Below are 24,213 nucleotides of genomic sequence, written 5' to 3'. Positions count from 1 at the left end.
TCTTCTGCTTAAAGGCACATCCTGATTGTAGGCCATGGACAAAAATAATAAAATCATATTAAAAAATGGGAACAAAATAAAGGAAGGAATCTGACATGACACATGCAATTGTGAATGCTAATATACATTTAAGCAACTAACAGGAGGGGGAGGCTCTGTGAGCACACCCATCCTGGATGATGGTGAAGCCCAGCAGACAGCCCAGCATACGAGTGACAAAATGCAAGACTGAAGTGATCTCAACTACCTTCAGCCAGAAATGACAAATGGCTTATCCTTCCTGGGTTTCATCTAAAGTCCAAGCGACCAGCATTCAGTCAAATAAATTAATTCCATATTGCAACAAGTAATTACTGAGAGTTTGCAGAAAACAAAGTAAATAGGCTGCAACAATATTTTGGATGTGTACTTAAGATAAGTGCTTCAGAGCTAAAATTCCTCACTTTGTCCTGGCCACAAAAGGCAGGCGAAATCCAGCTGGGCCAATTACTATCCAATCCACCTATGCCCAATTATCAACAACGCATTAGAAGTAATTGTCAATAGTGCTATTAAAATCTCTCTAATGTTCAGGTTGGTTCCACCAAAACCATTTCTTTCCAGTTCTTACTGTACAATAATGTAACCAATGATATAATAGTATCCTGTTGTGATCTGATCCAAGGAGGTTCGTAAAATAGGTAGAGAAGTGGCAGATAGAATATATAACCCAGAAAAGCGTGTGGTGATGTATTTTAGCAGAAAGGATAGGAAGAGCAACACAGAATAAACAAAACAGTTCTAAAATATGTAGAGGGAAAGAGAAACCAGGGATTCATGTGTATATGTGCAGATGACACAAAGTTGGGTGCAAGGGTGAGCTGTGAGAAGAATGCAGAGAGATCCTCTGGCATCACGGTAGCACAGTGATTAGCACAGTTGCTTCACAGCTCCAGGGTCTCAGGTTCGATTCGCTGCTTGGATCACTGTCTGTGCGGAGTCTGCACGTTCTCCCGTGTTTGGATGGGTTTCCTTCGGGTGCTCCGGTTTCCTCCCACACTCCAAAGATGTGCAGGTTAGGTGGATTGGCCATGATAAATTGCCCTTAGTGTCCAAAAAGGTTAATGTGATTACTGGACTACGGGGATAGGGTGGAGACGTGGGCTTAAGTGCAGTGTTCTTTCCAAGGGCCGGTGCAGACTTGATGTGCCGAATGGCCTCCTTCAGCACTGTAAATTCTATGATTCTATCCTTCAGTGTGATTTGGACAAGTTGAGTGAGGGGACAAATTAATGATAAATGCAGTATAATTTGCATAAATGTGAGGTTATCCAAATTGCGAGCAAAAATGGGAAGGCAGACTATTATCTGAATTGCCGTACATGCAGAGAGGGGAATATGCAACTTGTACACGAGTCGCTGAAGGTAAGCATTAAAGTCCAGCAGGCGATAAAGAAGGCAAATGGTATGTTAGTCTTCATAGCGAGAGGATTCGAGTAAGGAACAGGGATGTTTTGCTGCAGATTATACAGGGCCTTGATGAGGCCTCACCTGGAATAGTGCATGCAGTTTTCGTCTCCTTATCTGATGTAGTATTTTCTTGCTCGAGAGATAGTGCAGTGAAGGCTACCTAGACTGATTCCTGGGATGGCAGGACGGACGTATGAGGAGAGATTAAGTTGATTAGGATTGTATTCGCTAGAGTTCAGAAGAATGAGGGGGGATCTCATAGAAACCTTTAAAGTTCTAACACAACGAGAAAGAGTGTTAAGTAATGGGTTAAGAGACATTCCAATTAGTTGTCTAATTTATGTTAAGTATCCAATAAATTACATTGATATGTAAAGCAGCTTCAGGTAGCCTTTGGGTCAGGTGATGTGATGATAGAGTTTTGTTCAAAGTCTGTTAAAGGAAAATAAAGATGTTTGTGGAAAAGGAGCAGAACCTTTGACTCTTTATACCGCAGCAGCTAAACGTCTAACAAATGGTAGCAGAGAATGGTTGCTGTGCAAATGTGAAGGGTTGAAAGTTACAACTTTTCCCGACCAAACCAAGGAGTGAGTGAGAAAAAAAAGATATATGGCTGAACCTAGGATAAAGATGGGCTGATATGACTATCCCCCCTTCTTTTCTGAAAGGGGATCGCACGACCAATGGAGAAGTGGCGTAGGTATGTGGACGAAGGTAACTGCCTTGGCAAAGAGAAAACAAGGTATGGCATTGGCTCTTTCTTTAACTTATTACAGTGAAATCCAAAGAAAGTGTTTTCTTAGCTGGAATTGGAAGAGTTAGACTCAGAAGAGGGTCTGGAGACTCTATTATGTTATATGGATAAGATTTATAAAAAGGATGACTTGTTAAGTGCGTATGAAGCATGGTCGGATTTGATAGGTTCTGGAAAATAGAGGGTTTCTCCATTGAAGACTATACAATCGAATTTGGCAGACTATATAAAAGGCTGCAGAAACACAACCTGGAATTTCCACAATCTGTGTTGGCCTTTAAATTACTTGACTGTGCGAGAGTGAGCAATATGGATAGGCTCCTGGTTTTGACAGGAGTTCAGTTTGCGGATAAGGATACTTTATTCAATCAGGTGACAGAAGCATTAAAAAAAGGTTTCTGGGGAAACATTCGGTTCCGATGGCTTTGATGACCCAAATAGGTCAGTCTGCAATAAAGCAGAATATGGAAGATACACTAACAGGATGTTGAAATCGTACGGTTACGAACAGGTTCCAAGACTAGAGAAGGAGATCGGGACCAGAACATTATGAAGACAGAAACCCAGTTAGAACCTACAATAAGAAGATGAACCCCAGAAATGCACGAGGCATGATAAATCAATGTTTTCGATGTCACTCTCAATACCATTATGCTTTCAACTGTCCAACACGTTATAATAGTGTTTGAAGCACCACATGACACGGAAGAGTCAGAAGAGGAAAAAGATAGTGACCAGATTGTCCTATTAACAAGCAGTTTTACGTCGGTAGTGAAGGTGTTGGTTGCAGAATTCTTCAATTGTGCTGTATTGGACAGTGGCTGCACATCTACGGTGTGTTGCATTGACTGGTTAAAATGTTACCTGGACTCCTTGAATGCTGAAAATCATAACAAGGTTAAGGAATTTGAAAGTTCCACAAGTTTCAGGTATGGGGATGATAATACACTGAAGTTGTTGAAAAGAGTGATGATCCCTTGCAATATTGCTGGAGTGAATCATTTTATTAGCATGGATGTAGATACCTTTGCTTCTGAGCAGACCGTCGATGAAGAAAGCACACATGTAACTGGATATGCAACAGGATAAGGCAACAGTTTTTGGAAAGACGGTGAACTTACAATTTACACAGTCGGGACACTATTGTATTCCATTACTGACAAATAATACTTCAAGTACAGTTGTTCAGGATGTGTTAATGGCAGTTGAAAATGGGACTTTAGCTGATAAAAAGCTTGTTGTATTAAAACTGCAGAGACAATTTGCGCATCCGTCTCCTCGGAGGCTAAAACATTTATTAAAAGTTGCAGGGGTAAGGGTTGAAGACTGTACTACACTGAAAGAACAGGTTAGTGTCACTGTGAAGTTTGTAGGAAGTACAGAAAGACACCAGCACGACCAATAGTAACCCTACCTTTGGCTAGCGATTTTAACAACATTGTGGCCATGGACCTTAAGATCTGGGATAAAGCCAATAATATATTTATTTTGCATTTTGTCGATTTAGCAACCAGATTTAGTCAATCAACGATTGTACGAAGTAAAGAAAAGAGTAATTCTGGATCAAATCGTGGAAAAATGGATAGGGACAGGATTGGGCCCACCGGAAAAATTCCTTACGGACAATGGGGGAGAATTTGCTTATGATGAGTTTAGGGATATGTGTGAAAACGTGAATATCACAGTTACGAATACCCTGCGGAAAGCCTATTTAGTAATGGTGTGTGTGAAAGAAACCATGCAATAATCAATGACATGCTCTGGAAAGTTTTGTCAGATCGACCGAATTGCAAGCTAAATTCAGTTTTAGCATGGGCAGTACATGCAAAGAATTCATTACAGATGGTTGGGGGATATAGTCCCTATCAATTAGTATTTGGTACAAATCCTAAAATTCCGTCCATTTTGGATGATCAGCCTCCAGCTTGGGAAGGGACTACAATTAGGTCTGCCTTTGCTGAGCATTTAAATGCATTACATAGCAGTAAAAAAGCTTTTTTTGGAAGCAGAAGTCTCTGAAAGAATTCGCAGAGCTTTAAGGCATAATGTACGGCCATCAAATATCGTTTTTCAGCAAGGAGACATAGTATACTATAAGAGAGATAATTTTAATGAATGGAAAGGCCCAAGGAAGATCATAGGCATAGATTGCAAAACAATTATTTTGCAACATGGCAATCAAACTGTCAGGGTACATTCATCAAGGATAATGGATACAGATTACACATTTTCAAATTTAGACAAGGCAGACAGACATGACGAGGAACCAGGATCATCTGGTACGCATGTGTTACAGAACTATGAAGACCAGTTAACTGATATAGGCAGGGTTTCTGTAGAGGAACACAACACTTCTGATGAATTAGAACAGGCCATTTTACCGAAAGGACAACTGCCAAAAGTTGGTACAAAAGTGAAATACTTGCCTGAAGGGTCTAGTCAATGGAAGGATGCAACTGTTATTAGTAGAGCAGAGATGGCCACTGGAAAGTATAAACATTGGTTGAATGTACAGCATTCAGGGGAGGGAGTCAAAACAATGGATTGGGAACACAAAGTTCAAAAATGGAGGGCACAGAAACACAGTGCCAGTTCAGATAGTACATTGGATAGAGAACAGGTCCGCAGGAAAAGGTCAAGAACTATTGAAAGGACATCTCACAGCAGAAGGGAAAGATCAAGCAGCAACATTACAGAACAAGATAACAGGCGGGAGAGAGAACATAGTTTATCAAGGTCTCGGAACATGAGTAAGACTACGAATACTAATAGGAGTAGAAGCCCACATGCACGTGAGATTTTGATGGCTTCCAATAAATTAGATGAAAAAGTTATCAAAGATGCCAAACAGCAAGAACTGCATAGTTGGAGTGAATTTGGGGTATACACAGACGTACCGGATAGAGGACAAATAGATGGATTTGCACGGAAAATGTTCTTCTAGATGAAACATATATGGCAAAGGCCAGGCTTGTGGCAAGGAGTTTTGAAGAAAACTTAGAAGATCAAGATTTAAGGTTAGATTCACCTGAGGCAGGAAAGGTTACTTTAAAGATCTTCTTGGCTCCCTTAGCCACAACGGCATGGGAATGCAAATCTATAGATCTAAAAGCTGCCTTTTTGCAGGGGCATCAGCTCCAGAGAAACATTTTTCTCCGTCCTCCTACAGAGGCAGCTAACACAGAAGGGGTACTCTGGAAGTTGAACAAATGGATTAAATGATGAGTCTAGAGTCTGGTATTTTTCGGTAAGGTCAGTTTTGTTAAAGTTAGGCTGTTGCCAATTGAAAGCAGATCTGGCAATGTTTTACTGGCACTATAAAGGAAATCTTTCTGGTACCTTTATGATGCATGTCAATGATTTTTTTGTGGGGTGGGACTAGTGATTTTGAAGCTATTGTAATCTCTGGTTTGAGGAAATAATTCAGGGTTGGAAGTCAGGCTTCTGGTGAATTTAAATATCTTGGACTGCAAATCGGACAGACTAAGTTAGGGGCAACTTTACGTCAGCAATCTTATTTGGAAAGCATCAGCCCAATAGCAATTAGTCGTGGCCGGGTTTCACAAAAAGAAGCAATGGTTTTAAAGATGGAAAAAGAGCAACTGCGAAGTTTAATTGGGCAACTGAATTGATTAGGTAGACAGACGAGACCGGACGTGAGTTTTGATGTCTTAGAGTTGAGTACAAAAATAAATGACCCCAAAGTGGAAGACATGATAAGAGCAAATAAAGCATTGCTCAAACTAAAAATGCACAAGTGTGTTTTGAGGTTCCCGGTTTTAGGTGACCTTAGGCATTGAAACTCAGTTTACAGTGATGCGTCCTGTGCAAATTTATGTGATGGGGTTTCAAGCGCAGGAGGTTTTATAATTTTTTTTATTGGGGAACAATGGTAAATGTTGCCCTCTTGTGTGGGAAACAAAGAAAATAAGGAGAGTGGTCAAAAGCATTTTGGCTGCTGAGAAGTTAAGCCTTGTCGAGGCGGTGGATATGGCCTTTTATATATCTCAGATATTGACAGAAATTTTGGGATTAGGGGATTTGGGTAATATACCTATTGAATGTCACATTGACAATAAATCCCTGTGGGAAAATGTGCACTCTGCAAAAAGTGTCAATGAAAAAAGGTTACAGATAGACATCGCAAGTTTGAAGCAGATGTTGGACAGGGGGGAAACAGCAAAGATTAAATGGGTCGACAGTAGCTATCAATTGTCAGACTGTTTTACAAAGAGGGGCTAGTTCACAGAAACTTTTGGATATTGTTAATGAAGGGAACCTGTTTCTGTGACTGTTTTTGTTTCTTCCAAAATGAAAAAAAAGGAGGAAAATTGCATGTGTATTTTTGAGTTTCTTGTAATTTTGTTTTCACCTAAGTTTTTTTTTCTCCAAGAAAGGGGAGACTGTTAAGTAATGGGTTAAGAGACATTCCAATTAGTTGTCTAACTTACGTTCAGTATCCAATAATTGACACTGATATGTAAAAGGGCTTCAGGTGGCCTTTGGGCCAGGTGATGTGATGATAGAGTTTTGTGCAGAGTCTGTTAAAGTAAAAGAAAGGTGTTTGTGGAAAAGGAGCAGAACCTTTGACTCGTTATACAGCTAAAAGTCTAACAAAGGGCAGATGCAGGAATTATGCTCCTGCTTGGGGCGGGGGGGGGGGGGGGGGGGGGGGGGGGTTGGTTCCAAACCATGGGTCACTGTCTGAGGATACGGGTAGCCCATTGAGGACAGAGATGAGGAGAAATGTTTTCACCCAGAGAGTGGTCGGCCTGTGGAATTCATTACCACAGAAAGTAGTTGAGGCCAAAACATTTTATGTTTTCAAGAAGCAATTAGATACTTGGGACAAAGTAAATCAAAGGATATGGGGGGGGGGGGGGGGGGTTAGGCTATCAGGCTGAATGATCAGCCATGATCATAATCAATGGAGGAGCAGACTTGAAGGGCTAAATTGCCTCCTCCTGCTCTTATTTTCTGTGTTTCTTTAGATCTTTGAAGGTGGCAAGATATGTTGCGAGAGTAGTTAGCAAAGCATAAGTTATCTTGGGCTTCATAAATAGAGGTTTTGAGTTCAAAAGCAGGGATGTTATGTTGAGCACATGTTTCATTCAATTCAATATTGTGAAGACTGAATCCATTAGATGGAATTTTACTGCCTCTCCCACTAGTGAGATATTCTGTTTTTGAAGTCAATGGAAGTTTTGAACGGCCCACCGAATTTTATTACCCCCGCTGTGTTGTAGCCGTAATATTCCATCCATTGTCTTTAAGTTCAGCTCCAAACTCTATTCCCTAGCCACTGACATCACCTCTTTTCTGGCAACAATCTGAGATTAAGGACAGTCTGTTTGTAACCGTGGTATTACATCTGATTACAAGATAAGCTTCTGGTTTCACACTCATGCCATGATTAAGATTACCCATTTTCACCGAGCTAACATCACCGGACTTCACTCCATCTCAACTCATCTGTTGTTGAAGTCCTCAATTATGTCTTAGTTAGCTCTAGACTCGGCCACGCCAACACACTGCTGGCTGGTCTCCCACATTTTACCCTCAGTGGACGTCTTCAAAACCCTGTTATGCATGTTGTAACTCACACCAAGTCCCATTCCCCTTTCATCCCTGTGTTCACTGTCTTATATTGGCTCAGACTGTAACAAGATATTAATTTTAAAATTCATGCCCTTTTATCAAATCTTTCCATGGCCTTGGTGTTGTTTTCCTTGGAGCAAAGAAGATTATGGGGAGATTTGATAAAGGTTTATTAGATTAAACAGGCTTAGATCAGGTAGACAAAGAAAAGCCGTTCCCATTTGCTGATAGTAAAAGTACTGGATGCAGGGGGCAGAGATTTATACTTTTGGGCAAGATATACAGTGGAGATGTGTGGAAAAACTTAATTTGTGATGAATGTGGGATTTTGGACTGTAGTGGGAGGCGATTCTCCGAGCCCTGCGCTGGACCGGAGAAGCGGAGCAACCACGCCACGACATCCTGACGCTGGCACGCGATCCTTCGAGGTGCGGAGAATCGCCGCCATTTGTGGCGGCGCGTTTGATGCGGCGCTGGCCGCGGGTCGCTGTAACTCTCCGGCTCGGATGGGCCGAGCGACCGCTCCGACATGACAGAGTCCCGTCGGCGCCACTCACCCCTGGTCGCAGCCGGGGGGAACTCTGGGGAACACTCAGGGGACTCTCTCACCAGGATGAGAGGGGGCCTCCGATGGTGTCTGTCCTGCAATCGTGGGCCCACAAATCTGCGGGCCGGCCTCCCTGTCGGCGGGCCTCCTTTCCTCCACCAGCAATGTTATATCCCTGCGCAATTTTTGAGCGGGGTGGCCTGGGGGAGGACGGCCACTGCGCATGCGCTAGTTGGCGCCTGCCCAACTGCGCTTGCGCGGGACCCAAAGCGGCGCGTCTTTTACGTGGCGCCGGGTCTCCAATGCTGCGCCAAGGCTCTGCTCCTTCAAATCGTGCCACGCCTCTGCCAGCCCCACGGAGGCCCCAGAATGGGGTCTGGGAACGGGTGCCGACGCCGGAGTAAAATACTCCGGTTTTTGTGGGCCCACGATTGCAGGACAGACACCATCGGAGGCCCCCTCCCACCCTGGTGAGAGAGTCCCCGAGTGTTCCCCCGAGCACTTAGGCTCCCGTTGTGAGAATCCCGCCCTAGATATTTGGCAATTTGAGATTTGAAAGCCTTGGGTTTGATTTGATTTGATTTATTGTCACATGTACAGTGAAAAGTATTTTTCTGCGGCCAATGGAACATACACAGTATGTACATAGTAGATAAAATAGAATAATTGACAGAGTACATTGGCAAATGGTACATCGACAAAGTGATGGGTTAAGAGTGCGGAACAAGGGGCCAAACAAAGCAAATACATGAGCAAGAGAAGCATAAGGCATCGTGAATAGTGTTCTTACACGGAACAGATCAGTCCCAGGGAGAGTCGTTGAGAAGTCCAGTAGCTGTGGGGAAGAAGCTGTTCCTAGAGTTTAGGTTTCGAGTGTGTTTGACTGCAGTAGTCATGTCTCAAAAGAATCTTGTTTTTCAAGATCAGAAAACTTTTAAGAACCAGAGGTGAAATTGACCAGAGTAAAAAGCCTGGGCTAATGCAATGTTGTTTGACGAGGGGGACACCCTGGGCAGTTAATTTGTTTTCAGCTTGGGCAGGTGAGATCATTGCTGGGTGGAGCTAAGGTATTCAGACACTTTGAGGAAGTTTTTTGAGTTGAGTTCTAATTTGGCTACCCCTTTAGACAACAAATAAATTATTTTGCTCTCACAATAGGACCGTTAAACAAAAGTAATAATATTTAAAGCAATGCAGACTTCTCTGAGGACAAGGGAAAAGCTGAAACAAACCAGTTGAAACAACTTTTTGAAGACATCCAGCCTGAGTCTGCAGGGGTTCTGACAGGAGCAAAATCTGCTCTGGAAAACAAGTATAAAGCTGTGCCATTCGGGATGTGGGATGGTTTGGGAGCTGTATGTTTTATCCCTTTCTTGTTGTGTAAATGGGAATAAAGATAGTAATTAAGAGTATTGTATTTATGGTGTTGAGTAGTAGTGTTTAAAGGGTAATTATAAGCTACTTTCGGGTGTGATTTTAAAAAGTTTAATAGTTTGTTAATAATATAGTTTTGTTTTAAAATACCATATCCCTATTTCTTTGTGTAATCACTCTTGGAGTGAAACATTCTGTCCGCAGACTTACGAAATAAAATAAAATATTGGGGTTTCAGTCTGGTCTCCTAACCACTGTTGGGATCTGATCTAGGAGCGTAATAAATTGTAGTGAGTGGTAATGAACTGGAGCTCAGTACACAGAAGGGGAGTATCATAGAATTACATTCTCCCCATGTCTGCATGTGTTTCACCCCCACAACCCAAAGATGTGCAGGGTAGGTGGATTGGCTAAATTGCCCCTTAATTGGAAAAAAATAGAATTGATTACTCTTAATTTATGAAAATAAATAGAATCATAGAATTTACAGTGCAGAAGGAGGCAATTCAGCTGATCAAGTCTGCACTAGCCCTTGGACAGAGCACCCTAATTAAGCCATGCCTCCACCCCATCCTTGTAACCCAGTCACCCTACCTAACCTTTTTTGGACACAAAGGTCAATTTATCATTGCAAATCCACCTAACCTGCACATCTTTGGACTGTGGGAGGAAACCGGAGATCCCTGAGGAAACCCACACAGACACGGGGAGAACGTGCAGACTCCGCACAGACGCTGACCCAAGCCGGGAATCAAACCTGGAACCCTGGCGCAGTGAAGCAACTGCTAACCACAGTGATATCCCGAGTAGGAATTAAGATGATGATTTAAAATGGAAATTGGATGGACACTTGAAAGAAATAAACTTGCAAGTCTATGAGGATAGAACAGAGGCTGAATGAATTGTTCTACATAGAGCTGACATGAACCCGATGGGACGAATGGCCTCTGAGGGCAAAATGACTTTATGACTCCAATAATACCTTTCTCACACCTGATACTTCAATCTCTCAGAATACAGACGGAGAAACCACATGGAAAGACAAAATAATATATGAATCATTAAGCTGTTTCATTCCACAGCAAGTGAGCATGCATAACACCAGCTTTGCCAAACTCAATTCGCTCAATCAGTACAACTTGTCTGCAGTTCACTGCGCAGTTAAATTATTTTACTTTGTTTGAAAGATAGTATAGCTCCATAGTCCCCAAATATTTGGTGCCGTTTCGGATGCAAAATATCACCTGAGGCATGAGTGCACACTTCTGGCACTGCCCATGCTGGGCAGCCTTTTGGTGCGGATGTTAGTGCAACAGCAGGGAGAATGGCCCAGGAATATGCAGAGTCTAAATATCTTGATGCCAGACAACATGTAATGCTGATTTAACACCAGCAGTGTCATTTTTGACCTGTATGTTCTTATTCATGACCTCTCTCAACCTTGCAGAACTGCTGATAAAGAACCTTAGGGAGGACCTCCAACCAGTGATATTTCAAGGATCATCAACTACCTTCAGATTCATTGCTGATTGACTCCTTTTGCTTGTTACTGAGTTAAAAACAAAACAAAGAACAAAGAAAATTACAGCACAGGAACAGGCCCTTCGGCCCTCCCAGCCTGCACCGATCCAGATCCTTTATCTAAACCTGTCGCCTATTTTCCAAGGATCGACTTCCCTCTGTTCCCCGCCCGTTCATATATCTGTCTAGATGCATCTTAAATGATGCTATCGTGCCCGCCTCTACCACCTCTGCTGGCAAAACGTTCCAGGCACCTACCACCCTCTGCGTAAAAAACTTTCCACGCACATCTCCCTTAAACTTTCCCCCTCTCACCTTGAAATCGTGACTCCTTGTAATTGACACCCCCACTCTTGGAAAAAGCATGTTGCTATCCACCCTGTCCATACCTCTCATAATTTTGTAGACCTCAATCAGGTCCCCCCCTCAACCTCCATCTTTCCAATGAAAACAATCCTAATCTACTCAACCTTTCTTCATAGCTAGCACTCTCCATACCAGGCAACATCCTGCACCCTCTCTAGCATCCACATCCTTCTGGTAATGTGGCGGCCAGAACTGCACGCAGTATTCCAAATGTGGCCTAACCAAAGTCCTATACAACTGTAACATGGCTTGCCGACTCTTGTACTCAATACCCCGTCCGATGAAGGCAAGCATGCTGTATGCCTTCTTGACCACTCTATCGACCTGCGTTGCCACCTTCAGGGTACAATGGACTTGAACTCCCAGATCTCTCTGTACATCAATTTTCCCCAGGACTCTTCCATTGACTGTATAGTGGTGACTAGGCGCTTTTCACAGTAACTTCATTGAAGCCTACTTGTGACAATAAGCGATTTTTATTTCATTCGTCGCAGCACTGAATCATCAGGGGAAGACAAGGCACTTCCCTTTTAATGGCACCAGCTGTAGTACTTTTTGTTCACGAATACACTGAAAAGCTGGGACATTTAAACAGCTTTTCAGTGTGTTAGTGATTGAACATACATACGAACATACAAATTAGGAGCAAGAGGCCACTTGGCCCCTCGTGTCTTCTCCGCCATTCAATAAAATCATGACCGATCTGATTACCATCTCAACCCCGCATTCCTGCCTACTCTGAAAACCTTTCACCCCCCCTTGTTAATCAAGCATCTATCTAGCTCTGCCTTAAAAATATTCAAAGATTCTGTTTACATTGCTTTTTGAAGAAGAGAATTCCAGAGACTCATGCTCCTCAGATAAAATATTTCTTCTCAATTCCGTTTTGTAGGAGCGATCCCTTTTTTTAAAACACTGACCCCCTAGTTCTAGATTCTCTGACAAGAGGAAACGTACTCTTCACATCCAACCTGTCAATACCTCTTCAGGCCATAAAGGTTACGATCAAGTCATTTCTTAATTTCTTCTAAATTCTAGCGGATACAAATTTCACCTGTCCAACCTTCCTCCATTCCAGCTACTAGTCTACTAAACCTTTGAACTGCTTCTAACACATTTATGTATTTCTTTAAATAAGGAGACCAATACTGTGCACAATACTCCAGATGTGGCCTGAGAAATGCCCTGTACAATTGAAGCATAACCTCCCAACTTTTGCAACCAATTCCCCTCACAATAAATAATGTAAGGACCTTCCTGTTGGTTCCCTTACTTCCTATTTCTATTATACTGTCTATTAATTTTGGGCACAGTAAGAAGTTTTACAACACCAGGTTAAAGTCCAACAGGTTTGTTTCAAACACGAGCTTTCGGAGCACTGCTCCTTCCTCAGGTAAATGGAGATTCACCTGAGGAAGGAGCAGTGCTCCAAAAGCTCGGGTTTGAAACAAACCTGTTGTACTTTAACCTGGTGTTGTAAGACTTCTTACTGTGCTCACCCCAACGCCGGCATCTCCACATTCTGAGCGTTTGTCTTGAGGGTCTGCTGCTGCCCAATTTCCCCCTGTGTCTTCTTCTCTGCACCTCAGTGAAAACCTCTAATGTACTGTTAGAAATTCTTTCAGCCCATTTTCTGCCAAGTTGTTCTTTCCCCACAAAATGTACTTGATCCATAAAATTGGTAAAAGTACTTTACATAACAGTTTAAATTTGACATTACAGAAAGTGGAATATAGATCAACTTCATTTAACTTCAATATGGTGCATGAGATGTCTCAGTACACACTTGCCATTGCAGGTTAATTTAAAAAATGCATTCAAACTTCATGTCAATCATTCTCTGGTACAGGGAGCTCAAGAAGTTAAACAAGGGTTCCAGCTCCTCCCTATACTAAGATGGGAGGTAGAAAGTGGCCTTTCCCCCATTGAGCCTCTGTGCTGGTTGTCCCATGCTTTCACATGTCCCTCAGCACATAGCCCTGGATCCTGGAATTCGCCTGTCAGCAACACTCAGTTTTTTTTATTGGTTCATGGGTTGTAGGCGTTGCAGGCAGTGCCAGCTTTTATTGCCCATCCCTAATAGCCTTTGAGGAGGCAGTTAAGAGTCAATAATCTTGCTGTGGGTCTGGAGTCACACGTAGGCCAGACCAGGTAAGGACGACAGATTTCCTTCCCTAAAGGACACTAGTGAACCAGATGGGTTTCAGCGACAATCGACAATGGTTTCATGGGCATCATTAGATTTTTTATTCCAGATTTGTTTTATTGAATTCAAATTTCACCATCTGCAGTGGTGGGATTTGAACCTGGATCCCCAGAGCATTACTCTGGGTCTCTAGTTTACTAGTCCAGTGACAGTACCACTACGCCACCGCCTCCCCAAAAAAGCTCTTTGCACTGGAAGAACAGCAAGTCTTCGGCGGACCAAAGAGCATCTTTCACCATGTTGTGGTTTCATCAGCAGCAGTTGATGTTTGTCTTGGTGTATATCCCTGAGAACTGCCCATATAGCACTAAGTCATACGGAGTTGCCTGGGCTGATCCTTGACAAACAATGCTGCACCTCTTTCCAGACTTGCTTTGCAGTGGCTCATTTCAGAAGGTGTGTAACCATTTCTTCCCCACCATGTGTTGAGATGGCAGGAAGGATCTGAGGGAACACCTTCCTCACCACCAACTATACTGTAACTTTGAGCTTGTTTGTAAGTTCTAATGATGAGATTGATTCTTCCAAATTGACTTGAACAAGTCTGTATAGGGAACCATCTAACAGAAGCCAGAATCTCTTTTTCTGCAGGGCCTCCTGGATGTTATATGTGGACCACTACCTGAAGGAGTCTTGGTCAAGGGTGCACAAACCCTCCCACAAGAATCATGTGATATGGCATGATCCAACTGAATGTAGCATTTGCTAATAACATGGCTAGACCCCATCCATTACAATACCGGAAACAAACAGAACCTCAGCACCAGTAGCACATGATGTCTGTGTACCAAGTGTCTAATCACAGCTCATGTAGCCACACTGAAAGGTCGCCATCAGATCAAGCCTATTTCTGGAAACGTTATTTTACCTCGTATCTAGACGCTTATGGATAGTGCCCCGAGATAGAGTAGAAGATGGCTCTCTGCCATGCTGTACTTTAGTTCAGAATTTTTTTCACTTACATATCTCCGATAACCAATTTCAGCATCTGCTCCAGTCAGAATTCATCTCGCTTTTTAAGAGGTGCAGGACAATTTTAAGTAGTTCAGAGTAGTTTTTGGAAGCAATGGCCTTTTTACAATTTCGTGCTCCCCGTCCAGGCATGCAGCCGAACACAACAATCATGTAAATGAGTACACAGCATCAAATGCTGATCCCCATCCGATTTCTGGTCCTATTGAATATTGCAGCCCACAAACTTAATTAAGTTTCAATTTTCCTCTGTGCTTTCCATTTAGATCCTAATGAAATGTATACCCTTTTCTGGCCAAACACCTGCAACTCCTGTTCACAAGCAGAAGGGAAAGCTTATTTCAGCCTATTGTTACCACAGATTCAGACTGGAGATCCGAGCACACTGTAGATGAAAGGTATTTTTTAATTATCTAGAATGGATTTGCATTCCTTGGAGGAAATAGAATGTCCACGAAAATATTAACAGCTTTCATCAAAGTACACTTGAATAAAACATCCTGTGTTGGTATACTTTATTTGAGAAACAATGGAAAATAGCTATTTTTTTCAAAATCTTTTTTGTAGAAATAATGGCCAAAAAATAAAACAATATGACAAAAGGCTAGTTCACGACTTTAATCAACTTGATTTTTGCATTTAAAAATAAGTAGCCCAACAAATGTATAACAATCAGCTTTCAGTTGCTTCCCATTGGTGATCCAGTCTTCTTTTTGCAGTCCCATGTGCAGCTTCTGTAGCTAATTTACAGCCCTTGAAGGATGATATGCGCCACCTCACTGATGGACTCTTTCTAATCATCCAGCTTTTCCAGTTATTCAGTTGAACAAAATGTTGTAAAACCCTTGAGGGAATGTGGGCAGAAAATGGCTCCCTGAACAGTCTGTCCCTGAATGGCTGACTCACTGTCTCAGATGAACTGAAACCAGACAGCTAATTCCAATACAGGTGTGCACATACGATAACAAATATTATCAATTAACTGGAAGGCTAAAACATGCGTAAGAATTTCTGTGAAGTATTTGTTTTATCATCAAGGTATATGAATGACAGTTTGCTTGATTATTTTCACTGTGGCTTCTTTGCTATGTTATTTAATTAAACATTTCTCCATATGAATATTTTCAATATTTTCCAAGTTCTAAGTTTACAATTATCTACTGTATTTTAAAATCAGCAATGTTCTTCACCTCAAGTTATTTCTAGACGCTATGAAAAACGACACATTCTGCATCGCTGCAAAAGTAGGTCAACTGAAACATATAAATAATGACATGAACAGGCACAGCATGTTATCTCAGAGAATTACATACAAGAGAAATGTCATCCTCCTGTTCTATCATAATCTTTATAAATACAGCTAAAGTGATCAAATGTCTTTCTTTCCAATGAGGTTTATGAATAATAAAATTTGTTAATACCAAATATTTTATTATCAAATATGTACCAAATGCGGGTTCAAATATAACTATCTATATAGAGATAAACAAAATATTTTGTGGATGTGATATTTATGTCTAAAGTTTATGCTTTTGTAAAAAGACATTTTAGTTAAAAAGAACTGCTAATTCGAAACCTGCCAGTACGGTGTTACAGGTAGAGTTCCTGATTTATTTCCTTTATGTGCAGAAATGAATACAAGGGGCCTTCCTGTTTTGGCGGGCAGTTCTGTTCAGAATCAAATGTGGGTGTTTCTGCTTGTATTCCAAAATTGTTTGCGCGTGACAAAATTCTTGAAATGGTGACGAGGATGGGATCACCATTGTTAGGACCTTTGGAATTTTTCTGATCCAACTACGATGGACCATTGTAGTTTATACACAGCAAAAGGAACAGCTTTTTGTTGTGAATGAGACTGAAGGGGAAAAGCAGGCCTCAATGTTTCTTACAGTTATCAGAATGAAAAACTTTACCTTGCTGAAAAATTCAATGCCCCTGACAACAGCCTCTTCAACACTTTGCACCTGATGACGCGGTGTTCGTTCGTAACTTCAACAAGGGTGCTCACTGGCTCTCTCAGATTGTCGTCCATCAAACGGAACCAGTCTCTTACAAAGTTCAGGTCCGGGGGAAACTAATGAGACGGCACTTCGATCACATTCGCTCATGGAGGTTATTTCCTCGTGAAGCATCTCGAAAGAAGCATGTCCTGGATCCTCTGACTCCACTGCCAGACCAGCCTGCTGTGCCAACTCAATGTTGACATGCCCAACGTTGTGTCTTCCGACTTCGAAATGGAGATGCAGGCCTCTGAATTCTCACACGCCGACTCCGTAGTCCAATCACCTTCTGACAATTATCTGCCATAATATCATTCTCTAGCATGGTATACAGCAACTGATTGGCACATCAGCTCCATGATGACCTGCCAGAGCCAAAGAGACTTAAACGTCCTCTGCCTGCTCCTCCTTGTCAACCTCATCGCTCGTTGAGGAGGTCTTGTGATTTGGTGGGGTGGGGGGGGGGGGGGGGGGGGGGGGGGGGGGGATGCTTGCATCCTATGCGGCACCTTGTCAAAGGCTTTCTGTAAATCTAAATAAATCACATCAACTGGTTCTCCTTTGTCTATCTTCCTTGTTATCTCCTCAAAGACACAACCTCCCTTTGACAAAGCCGTGCTGACTAAGTCCTATTTTACCATGCACTTGCAAGTACTTTGCGATCTTATCTTTAATAACAGACTCTAAAATCTGACCAATGACCGAAGTCAGGTTAACCAGCCTATAATTTCCCATCTTCTGCCTCCCTACCTTCTTAAACAGTGGTGTTACATTGGCCACTTTCCAGTCCTCTGGGACCCTTCCTGCATCCAGTGATTCCTGAAAGATCATCACCAATGCCTCCACAATTTCCTCAGCTATCTCTTTTTGGACCCTGGGTGTAGTCCATCCGGTCTAGGTGACTTATCCACCTTCAAACCTTTCAGTTTCCCCAGAACCGTCTCCTTAGTAATGGTCACTGAACTCGCCTCTGCCTCCCGGTTCTCCTGGAGCTCTGGCATCCTACTGGTGTCTTCCACCGTGAAAAATGATGCAAAGTAACTATTCAGTTCGTCTGCCATTTCTTTGTTTCCTATTCTTACTTCTCCAGCCACGTTCTCCAGTGGTGCAATGTCTATTTTTGCCTCTCTCTTACCTTTTATATATTGGAAAAAAACTCTTCCAATCTTCCTTTATATTACTAGCTAGCTTGTACTCATACTTCATCTCCTCCCCCCTTATTGCTTTTTAGTTGTCCTCTGCTCGCTTTTAAAGACTTCCCAATCATCTGGCTTCCCACTAATCTTTGCCACTTTGTTTGCATTTTCTTTAGCTTTTATGCTGTCCTTCACATCCCTCGTCAGCCATGCCTTGTCCTCACCTCAGCAAGTTTCCTCCTCCTTGGGATGAATTTTTGTTGTGCCTCCCTAATAACCTCCAAAAACTCCTGCTATTGCTGTTCCACTGTCTTCTCTGCTAGGCTCCTTTTCCAATCAACTCTGGCCAGCTCCTCCCTCATGTCTTTGTATTTACCTTTGTTTAATTGTAATACTGTTACATCTGATTGCAGCTTCTCCTTCTCAAACTGCAGGATAAATTCTATCATATTGTGGTCACTGCTCCCTAAGGGTTCCGTCACCTTAAGTTCCCTAATCAAGTCTGCCTCATTACACATCACCAAATCCAGAATTGCCTGTTCCCTCGTGGGCTCTGTCACAAGCTGCTCCAAAAAAACCATCTCTTAGACATTCTGCAAATTCTTTTTCTTGGGATCCACTCCCAACCTGACTTTCCCAGTCCACCATGATTATTGTAATATTGCCGTTTTCACATGCCTTTTCTATCTCCTGATTTATTTTCTGCCGCACCAATGTGCTACCGTGCCGCCTGGGCAGGCTCTTGAAATTAAAATGCTATTTTGCTGTGCACAGGTCTCCGACAGATGCTGTAAATTGTATCAGCATATTTGAGTCATGACATTACTTGCATTTTACTGATCAAACTCAATGGGCTGGATTTTCATGGAGTCGGCGAGATTCCACGGACCATTAAAATCACTGACTGAACCCGAATTCAGGATTCCCACTCCATACAAAGAACCAAGAACAAAGAAAAGTACAGCACAGGGACAGGCCCTTCGGCTCTCCAAGCCTGTGCCGACCATGCTGCCCGTCTAAACTAAAATCTTCTACACTTCCTGGGTCTGTATACCTCTATTCCCATCCTATTCATGTATTTGTCAAGATGCCCCTTAAATGTTACTATCGTCCCTGCTTCCACCACCTCCTCTGGCAGCGAGTTCCAGGCACCTACTACCCTCTATGTAAAAAACTTGCCTTGTACATCTCCTCTAAACCTTGCCCCTTGCACCTTAAACCTATGCTCCCTAGTAATTGACCCCTCTACCCTGGGAAAAAATCTCTGACTATCCACTCTGTCTATGCCCCTCATAATTTTGTAGACCTCTATCAGGTTGCCCCTCAACCTCCATCGTTCCAGTGAGAACAAACCGAGTTTATTCAACCGCTCCTCATAGCTAATGTCCTCCATACCAGGGAATATCCTGGTAAATCTCTTCGGCACCCTCTCTAAAGCCTCCACATCCTTCTGGTAGTGTGGCGACCAGAATTGAACACTATACTCCATGTGTGGCCTAACTATTCTTTGCATCCCTAATTTTCAATAGCTCAGGAGAAGGGTGTTGGTAGCGGGCATGCACCCTGCCATTCTATTCTGGCAAGTTCCATTGCAGAGGTACGCATGTCTTAGACTCCTGCAATTTTGAGAAGCTGGCCTGACTTTGTGGTTCATGGCACTTAATCTGCATAATAGCCCAAACCTACATTAGTTTGTTGAAGCGGGTGCACATAAATGCTTATATTTCTGCTGTTCACACTTTAAAGGTCTGGCTATTAGACATTTCCATAGGATTGTAATAATAAGTTTTTAAAAATATTTTCAGTGGTTGCTTTTAAACTTTCACACACAGGCTTTTTTTACAATGAGGTTCACTGGTTCTGTCCAGAAATGTTATGAGTTGGCATGGAGGATACAAGGGGCCATTGAGGGTGGATGGTGGGACAAGGGCTAGCATGGAGGTTATGAGGGATCATTAGGGATAAGCAGAGGGGCCTGGGGTTGCATGAGCTGGCATTGATGGGACATGAAGGATGGATGGTGATGGGGCAGTGAGGGCTGGAGGGCCTAATATTGAACAAAATAACTGGGAAAAGAAGCAGAGGACAGAGGCAGGCCTTTTAAACAACATGGGAAGGGGATTTTATGGTGCCAACAGCTGCGAGCATTGTTGCAGACAGGTCGGGAAAATTTGGAGACTGGTAAAAAGTCAATTGGAAATTCATATTAAATATACAGCTGTAATTTTCATCAAGAATAGATTGATTTCAGTTTTAGGCATGCCTTTCTGCTTAGCAGAGAACACTCCTGATTTTCAATGACAGGGATGTATGAGGCTTTCTCAGTCTTTATATTTCAGCTTTGTCATGAGTTGACCGCTGACTTTTAAAGTTGTCCCACTGGGGCATTGTACTTCGACCGAGGAGGGTTGCAATGTAATCTGCCTGAGCTAAAACCAGAAACCATTGCTCCCGAATCTAGTTTAAACTCTGTGGGGTATCCATTCACTTTTGAGTTTAATAGTCCAATACTTGTTTTCAGTATAATTTACCTTGACCAGGAGGGTTAGTACCTTTGCTTGTTGTTTTTACACTTCTTCTATGCGACTCTCTTTAAATTTTCTTCTTCTTTTTACAGGTTTTCAGCATTTTTCCACAGTTGTGGCACTCAGTCCCCCCTTGCTGGACAGTTCTCTCACATGCGCGGTTTGCTCCCACCATACTAAGTCATCACAAATTGCAGTTGATGTGTTTTTCCTCCTTTTGTTGGATTTGGGCCTATGTACGTGCTCTCTCTCGTAACTGGCATCTACCCGGCAATATGCAAAATTGCCCAGGTACATCTGATACATAAGAAACATGAAAAATCCAACCGAACCAATTACCACCCCATCAGTTTATTCTCGATCATTAGTAAAGTGATGGATGCGATCATCAATAGCACTGCCAAGTGGCATTCACTCAGCAATAAACTGCTCACCGATGCTCAGTTTGGGTTATGCCAGGGTCACTCAGCTCCTGACCCCATTACAGCCTTGGTTCAAACATGGGACAAAAAAGCTGATGACATGCTAGTGTCCCAGGTCTATCCATTTTCAGCTGCCTTCCTTGTACCATAAGGTCAGAAGTGGGGATGTTCATTGATGACTGCACAATGTTCAGAACTATTCGTGACTCCTCAGATACTGAAGCATTCTCTGTCCAGATGCAACAAGACCTGGACAGTATCCAAGTTTTGGCTGACAAGTGGCAAGTAACATTCGCGCAACACAAGTGCCAGACAATGACCACCTGCAACAAGAGAGGATCTAACCATCACACCATGACATTCAATGGCATTACCATTGCTGAATCTCCCACTATCAACATCCTGCCGGGTGGGGCGTTGGAGGGGGGGGGAGAGAGTGAGAGAGACCCATTGACCAGAAACTGAACTGGACTAGCCATATAAATATTGTGGCTACCAGAGCAGGTCAAAAGCTAGGAATCCTATGGCGGGTAACTCACCTCCTGACTCCCCAAAGCCTGTATACTATCCACAAGGCACAAGTCAGGAGTGTAATGGAACATTGTCCACTTGCCTGGATGAGTGCATCTCCAACAACACTCAAGCCACTCCACGCCATCCAGGACAAAGCAACCCACTGATTAGTCCGCTTTCCACAAACATTCAATCCTTCCACCACCGACGAGCAATAGCAGCTGTGTGTACCATCTACAAGATCCACTGCAGCAACTCATCAAGGTTCCTTAGACAACTCCTTCCAAACCCATGACCACCACCATCTAGATTTACAAGGTCAGCAGATACCTGGGAATACCACCACCTAGAAGTTTCCCTCCAAGTCATTACCATCCTGGCGTGGAATTATATCACCATTCCTTTACTGTCGCTGGGTCAAAATCCTGGAATTTGCTCCCTAACAGGTAATAGGTATGCCTACACCTGAGGCACTGCAACAATTTAAGAAGGCAACTCACCACCACCTTCTGAAGGGCAACCAGCGATTGGCAATAAATGCTGGGCTTGACAGCAATGCCCATAAATTTATTTTTTTAAATCTTGTGATTTTGTATATGTTGCAGATCATTGAAATCTGCACGATATAAGTTTGATATGAAACTTCTATTAGTATCAGTGGTTACCTTCACTATTGGTCACCATGATACATAATTATACTACACCACAAAGTTAGACTAAAATCCTTTCAGATTCTGGCTAAAAGTAGAATAAATATGCAAGGCATTGCAGTGTATATTCTTGGTAATTTTGTCAATGGGCACAGATGCAAACAGTAATAAAAACCGAGCACTTGAATAGCTTTAGTTGTTATCAGAAACACAAATAAATACCTTCAGTAAAGCATGCTTCAGGTTCCATGGATTCTTCTGGTATTTCTTCTGGTAATTCTCCCTCTCCAGGTGGATCCCTGTCAACTGTGCTCCCTTCAGATGAGCTGCTTTCAGTCAGTTTCTGTCAAATAAGCCCAGATATATGCTATTTATCAGGATAGGTCACTTGAGTACCTAACAGCCAAGCAGGTAATAACAGCCTCTGAGCAGTAGATTTGATGTTGTCGAGATTTCTTTTACGCAATTATACTGAAATAAGTTGAAATGACTGGTGTAAAGCTTTTATTACCATGAAATTGCATGTGCATACATGCATAAAGTAAACTGATATACATATCCATTACATTCAAAATAATATTTTTGCCACTTCTAAAGAAGGCATGATATATTTATCAAAATATACATTTAATCCAACACTCCAGGTGTAATCTTCATTGACATGAAAATACACTTTACCATTCAGTCTGTAAGGATTCCAAGCTTCTGCAATTTCTGAGCATCAGAAAGGAAGATCAGTACATTAGCTTTAGGAAAATTGTTGCACATTTTAAAACTTTTGTTTGCTACTAAAATGGATGAACTAGGGCAGCAGCACTCATGGATCAAAGTGGTACACATTCTTGCTCTGGAGTTTTATAGAAAGTGCATATTCCTGTAAACTCTATCTGCAGACTCTGATGTTTTTCTTGTACAAAGTTAAAGTCATCTGCCAATTAAATTCTTTTATAGCTTTTGTAACGTCACAAACTAATTATCTGTATGCCAACATGTGAACAAGTCTGGGTACTACTCTGAAATATGAGGGTTAGTAGCTCGGCATTCCATTTATGTAGTCTGGGCTGCAAGATATTTTGCACAAATTCAACTATTACAGCATTCATGGCTGCCCTGACAAACTAAGTAAAAAGATGATGTAAGCAGGCAAATACAGAAGGTTCTTATTTAATATTATAAAATTAAAAACATGTTTCTTTAAAAGTTCTACCTGATTCTCAATTAAAATTAACAACTATGTATTTTTCTTTTACAACAAATAAGTTCCTCAAAATTAAATTAAGGACAGTGCCACTATTTTGATTTCTCAGCTGAGCTGGAATAAGGCCTTTAAGGCTTTTTTATAGAAATTATAAGTCACTCCACTTAAAAGCAAGTTAGACAAGTTTGATCCACATGCAGATTCCTCCCTCCATTCATTGCTGTGGTAAGAATCCTCTATTTGCAACAAGGAATTTCATTGCAAATGCAACCGTTCAAACTTAGCCATGCACCTTAGTCAACCACAATAACTTTGTGCCTTCTTACTCTTCAGTCTCCATCAGTAGTACCTATCAATGTCTCTCAGTTTCATAACCAAAGCCTCAGTAAGCGTTATAGCTGTAATATTCCACAATATAATAGCAGAAAGCAGTCTGAATGGGCTCAAAGCAGTGCATTCTATCAAAAACTGCATTTTAATCTGAGACTGAATAAGGAAGGGTTTATTTTAAATGATATCCACCTAACTTATAATTTTTTGAACCAGTTTGTTAACATGTATTGGCTGCCAATCACAGTGACATGTGGGAGCAAAGTACAGCAAAGTATTTCCAGACATCAGTGTGTTTGACCATAAGTATTTTTGATGATGTTCTGGTAAACGGAAGGACATTTTAGTGACTTGAATATTATACCAAACTCAAAAAACGAAAAACATGAAAGTACTCAAATTCAGTCGCCTATTAAAATATATTGTGACTCAAGGGAGATTCTCCGTAATTACATTCTGATTGCACTTATTGTAACACACTGCAGGTGAAATTGATAATTCTTACAAAGAGAGAATAAGATATTTTACCTTCTTTTAAGGATTGTCGCACCAATAATTTCAAGCCTGCTCTTTAAACTGTCAATCACTATATGGTTTGTTTTTGTTTAAGAAAGCAATGTATCGTTCATATCTTAAACGTTAATCTATTTCA

General features: G+C 41.9%; 1 protein-coding gene across 14 annotated transcripts in view; it reads right to left on the bottom strand.

Moving 5' to 3' along the window:
- scn1laa (sodium channel, voltage-gated, type I-like, alpha) overlaps window positions 1-24,213 on the bottom strand; it is a 379,612-nt gene that overhangs the window by 106,143 nt on the left and 249,256 nt on the right. For all 14 annotated transcript variants that reach the window (XM_038789700.1, XM_038789708.1, XM_038789701.1 and 11 more), the window contains one exon: window positions 22,256-22,376. In XM_038789700.1, coding sequence (XP_038645628.1) covers window positions 22,256-22,376 — 121 coding nt within the window. The remainder of the gene's footprint in view (window positions 1-22,255; window positions 22,377-24,213) is intronic.

Source organism: Scyliorhinus canicula, chromosome 2 (genome assembly GCF_902713615.1).
Source record: "Scyliorhinus canicula chromosome 2, sScyCan1.1, whole genome shotgun sequence".
Taxonomy (NCBI): Eukaryota; Metazoa; Chordata; class Chondrichthyes; order Carcharhiniformes; family Scyliorhinidae; genus Scyliorhinus; species Scyliorhinus canicula.
Note: the sequence above shows the minus strand (reverse complement) of the source record. Positions and strands in the feature narration are given on the sequence as shown.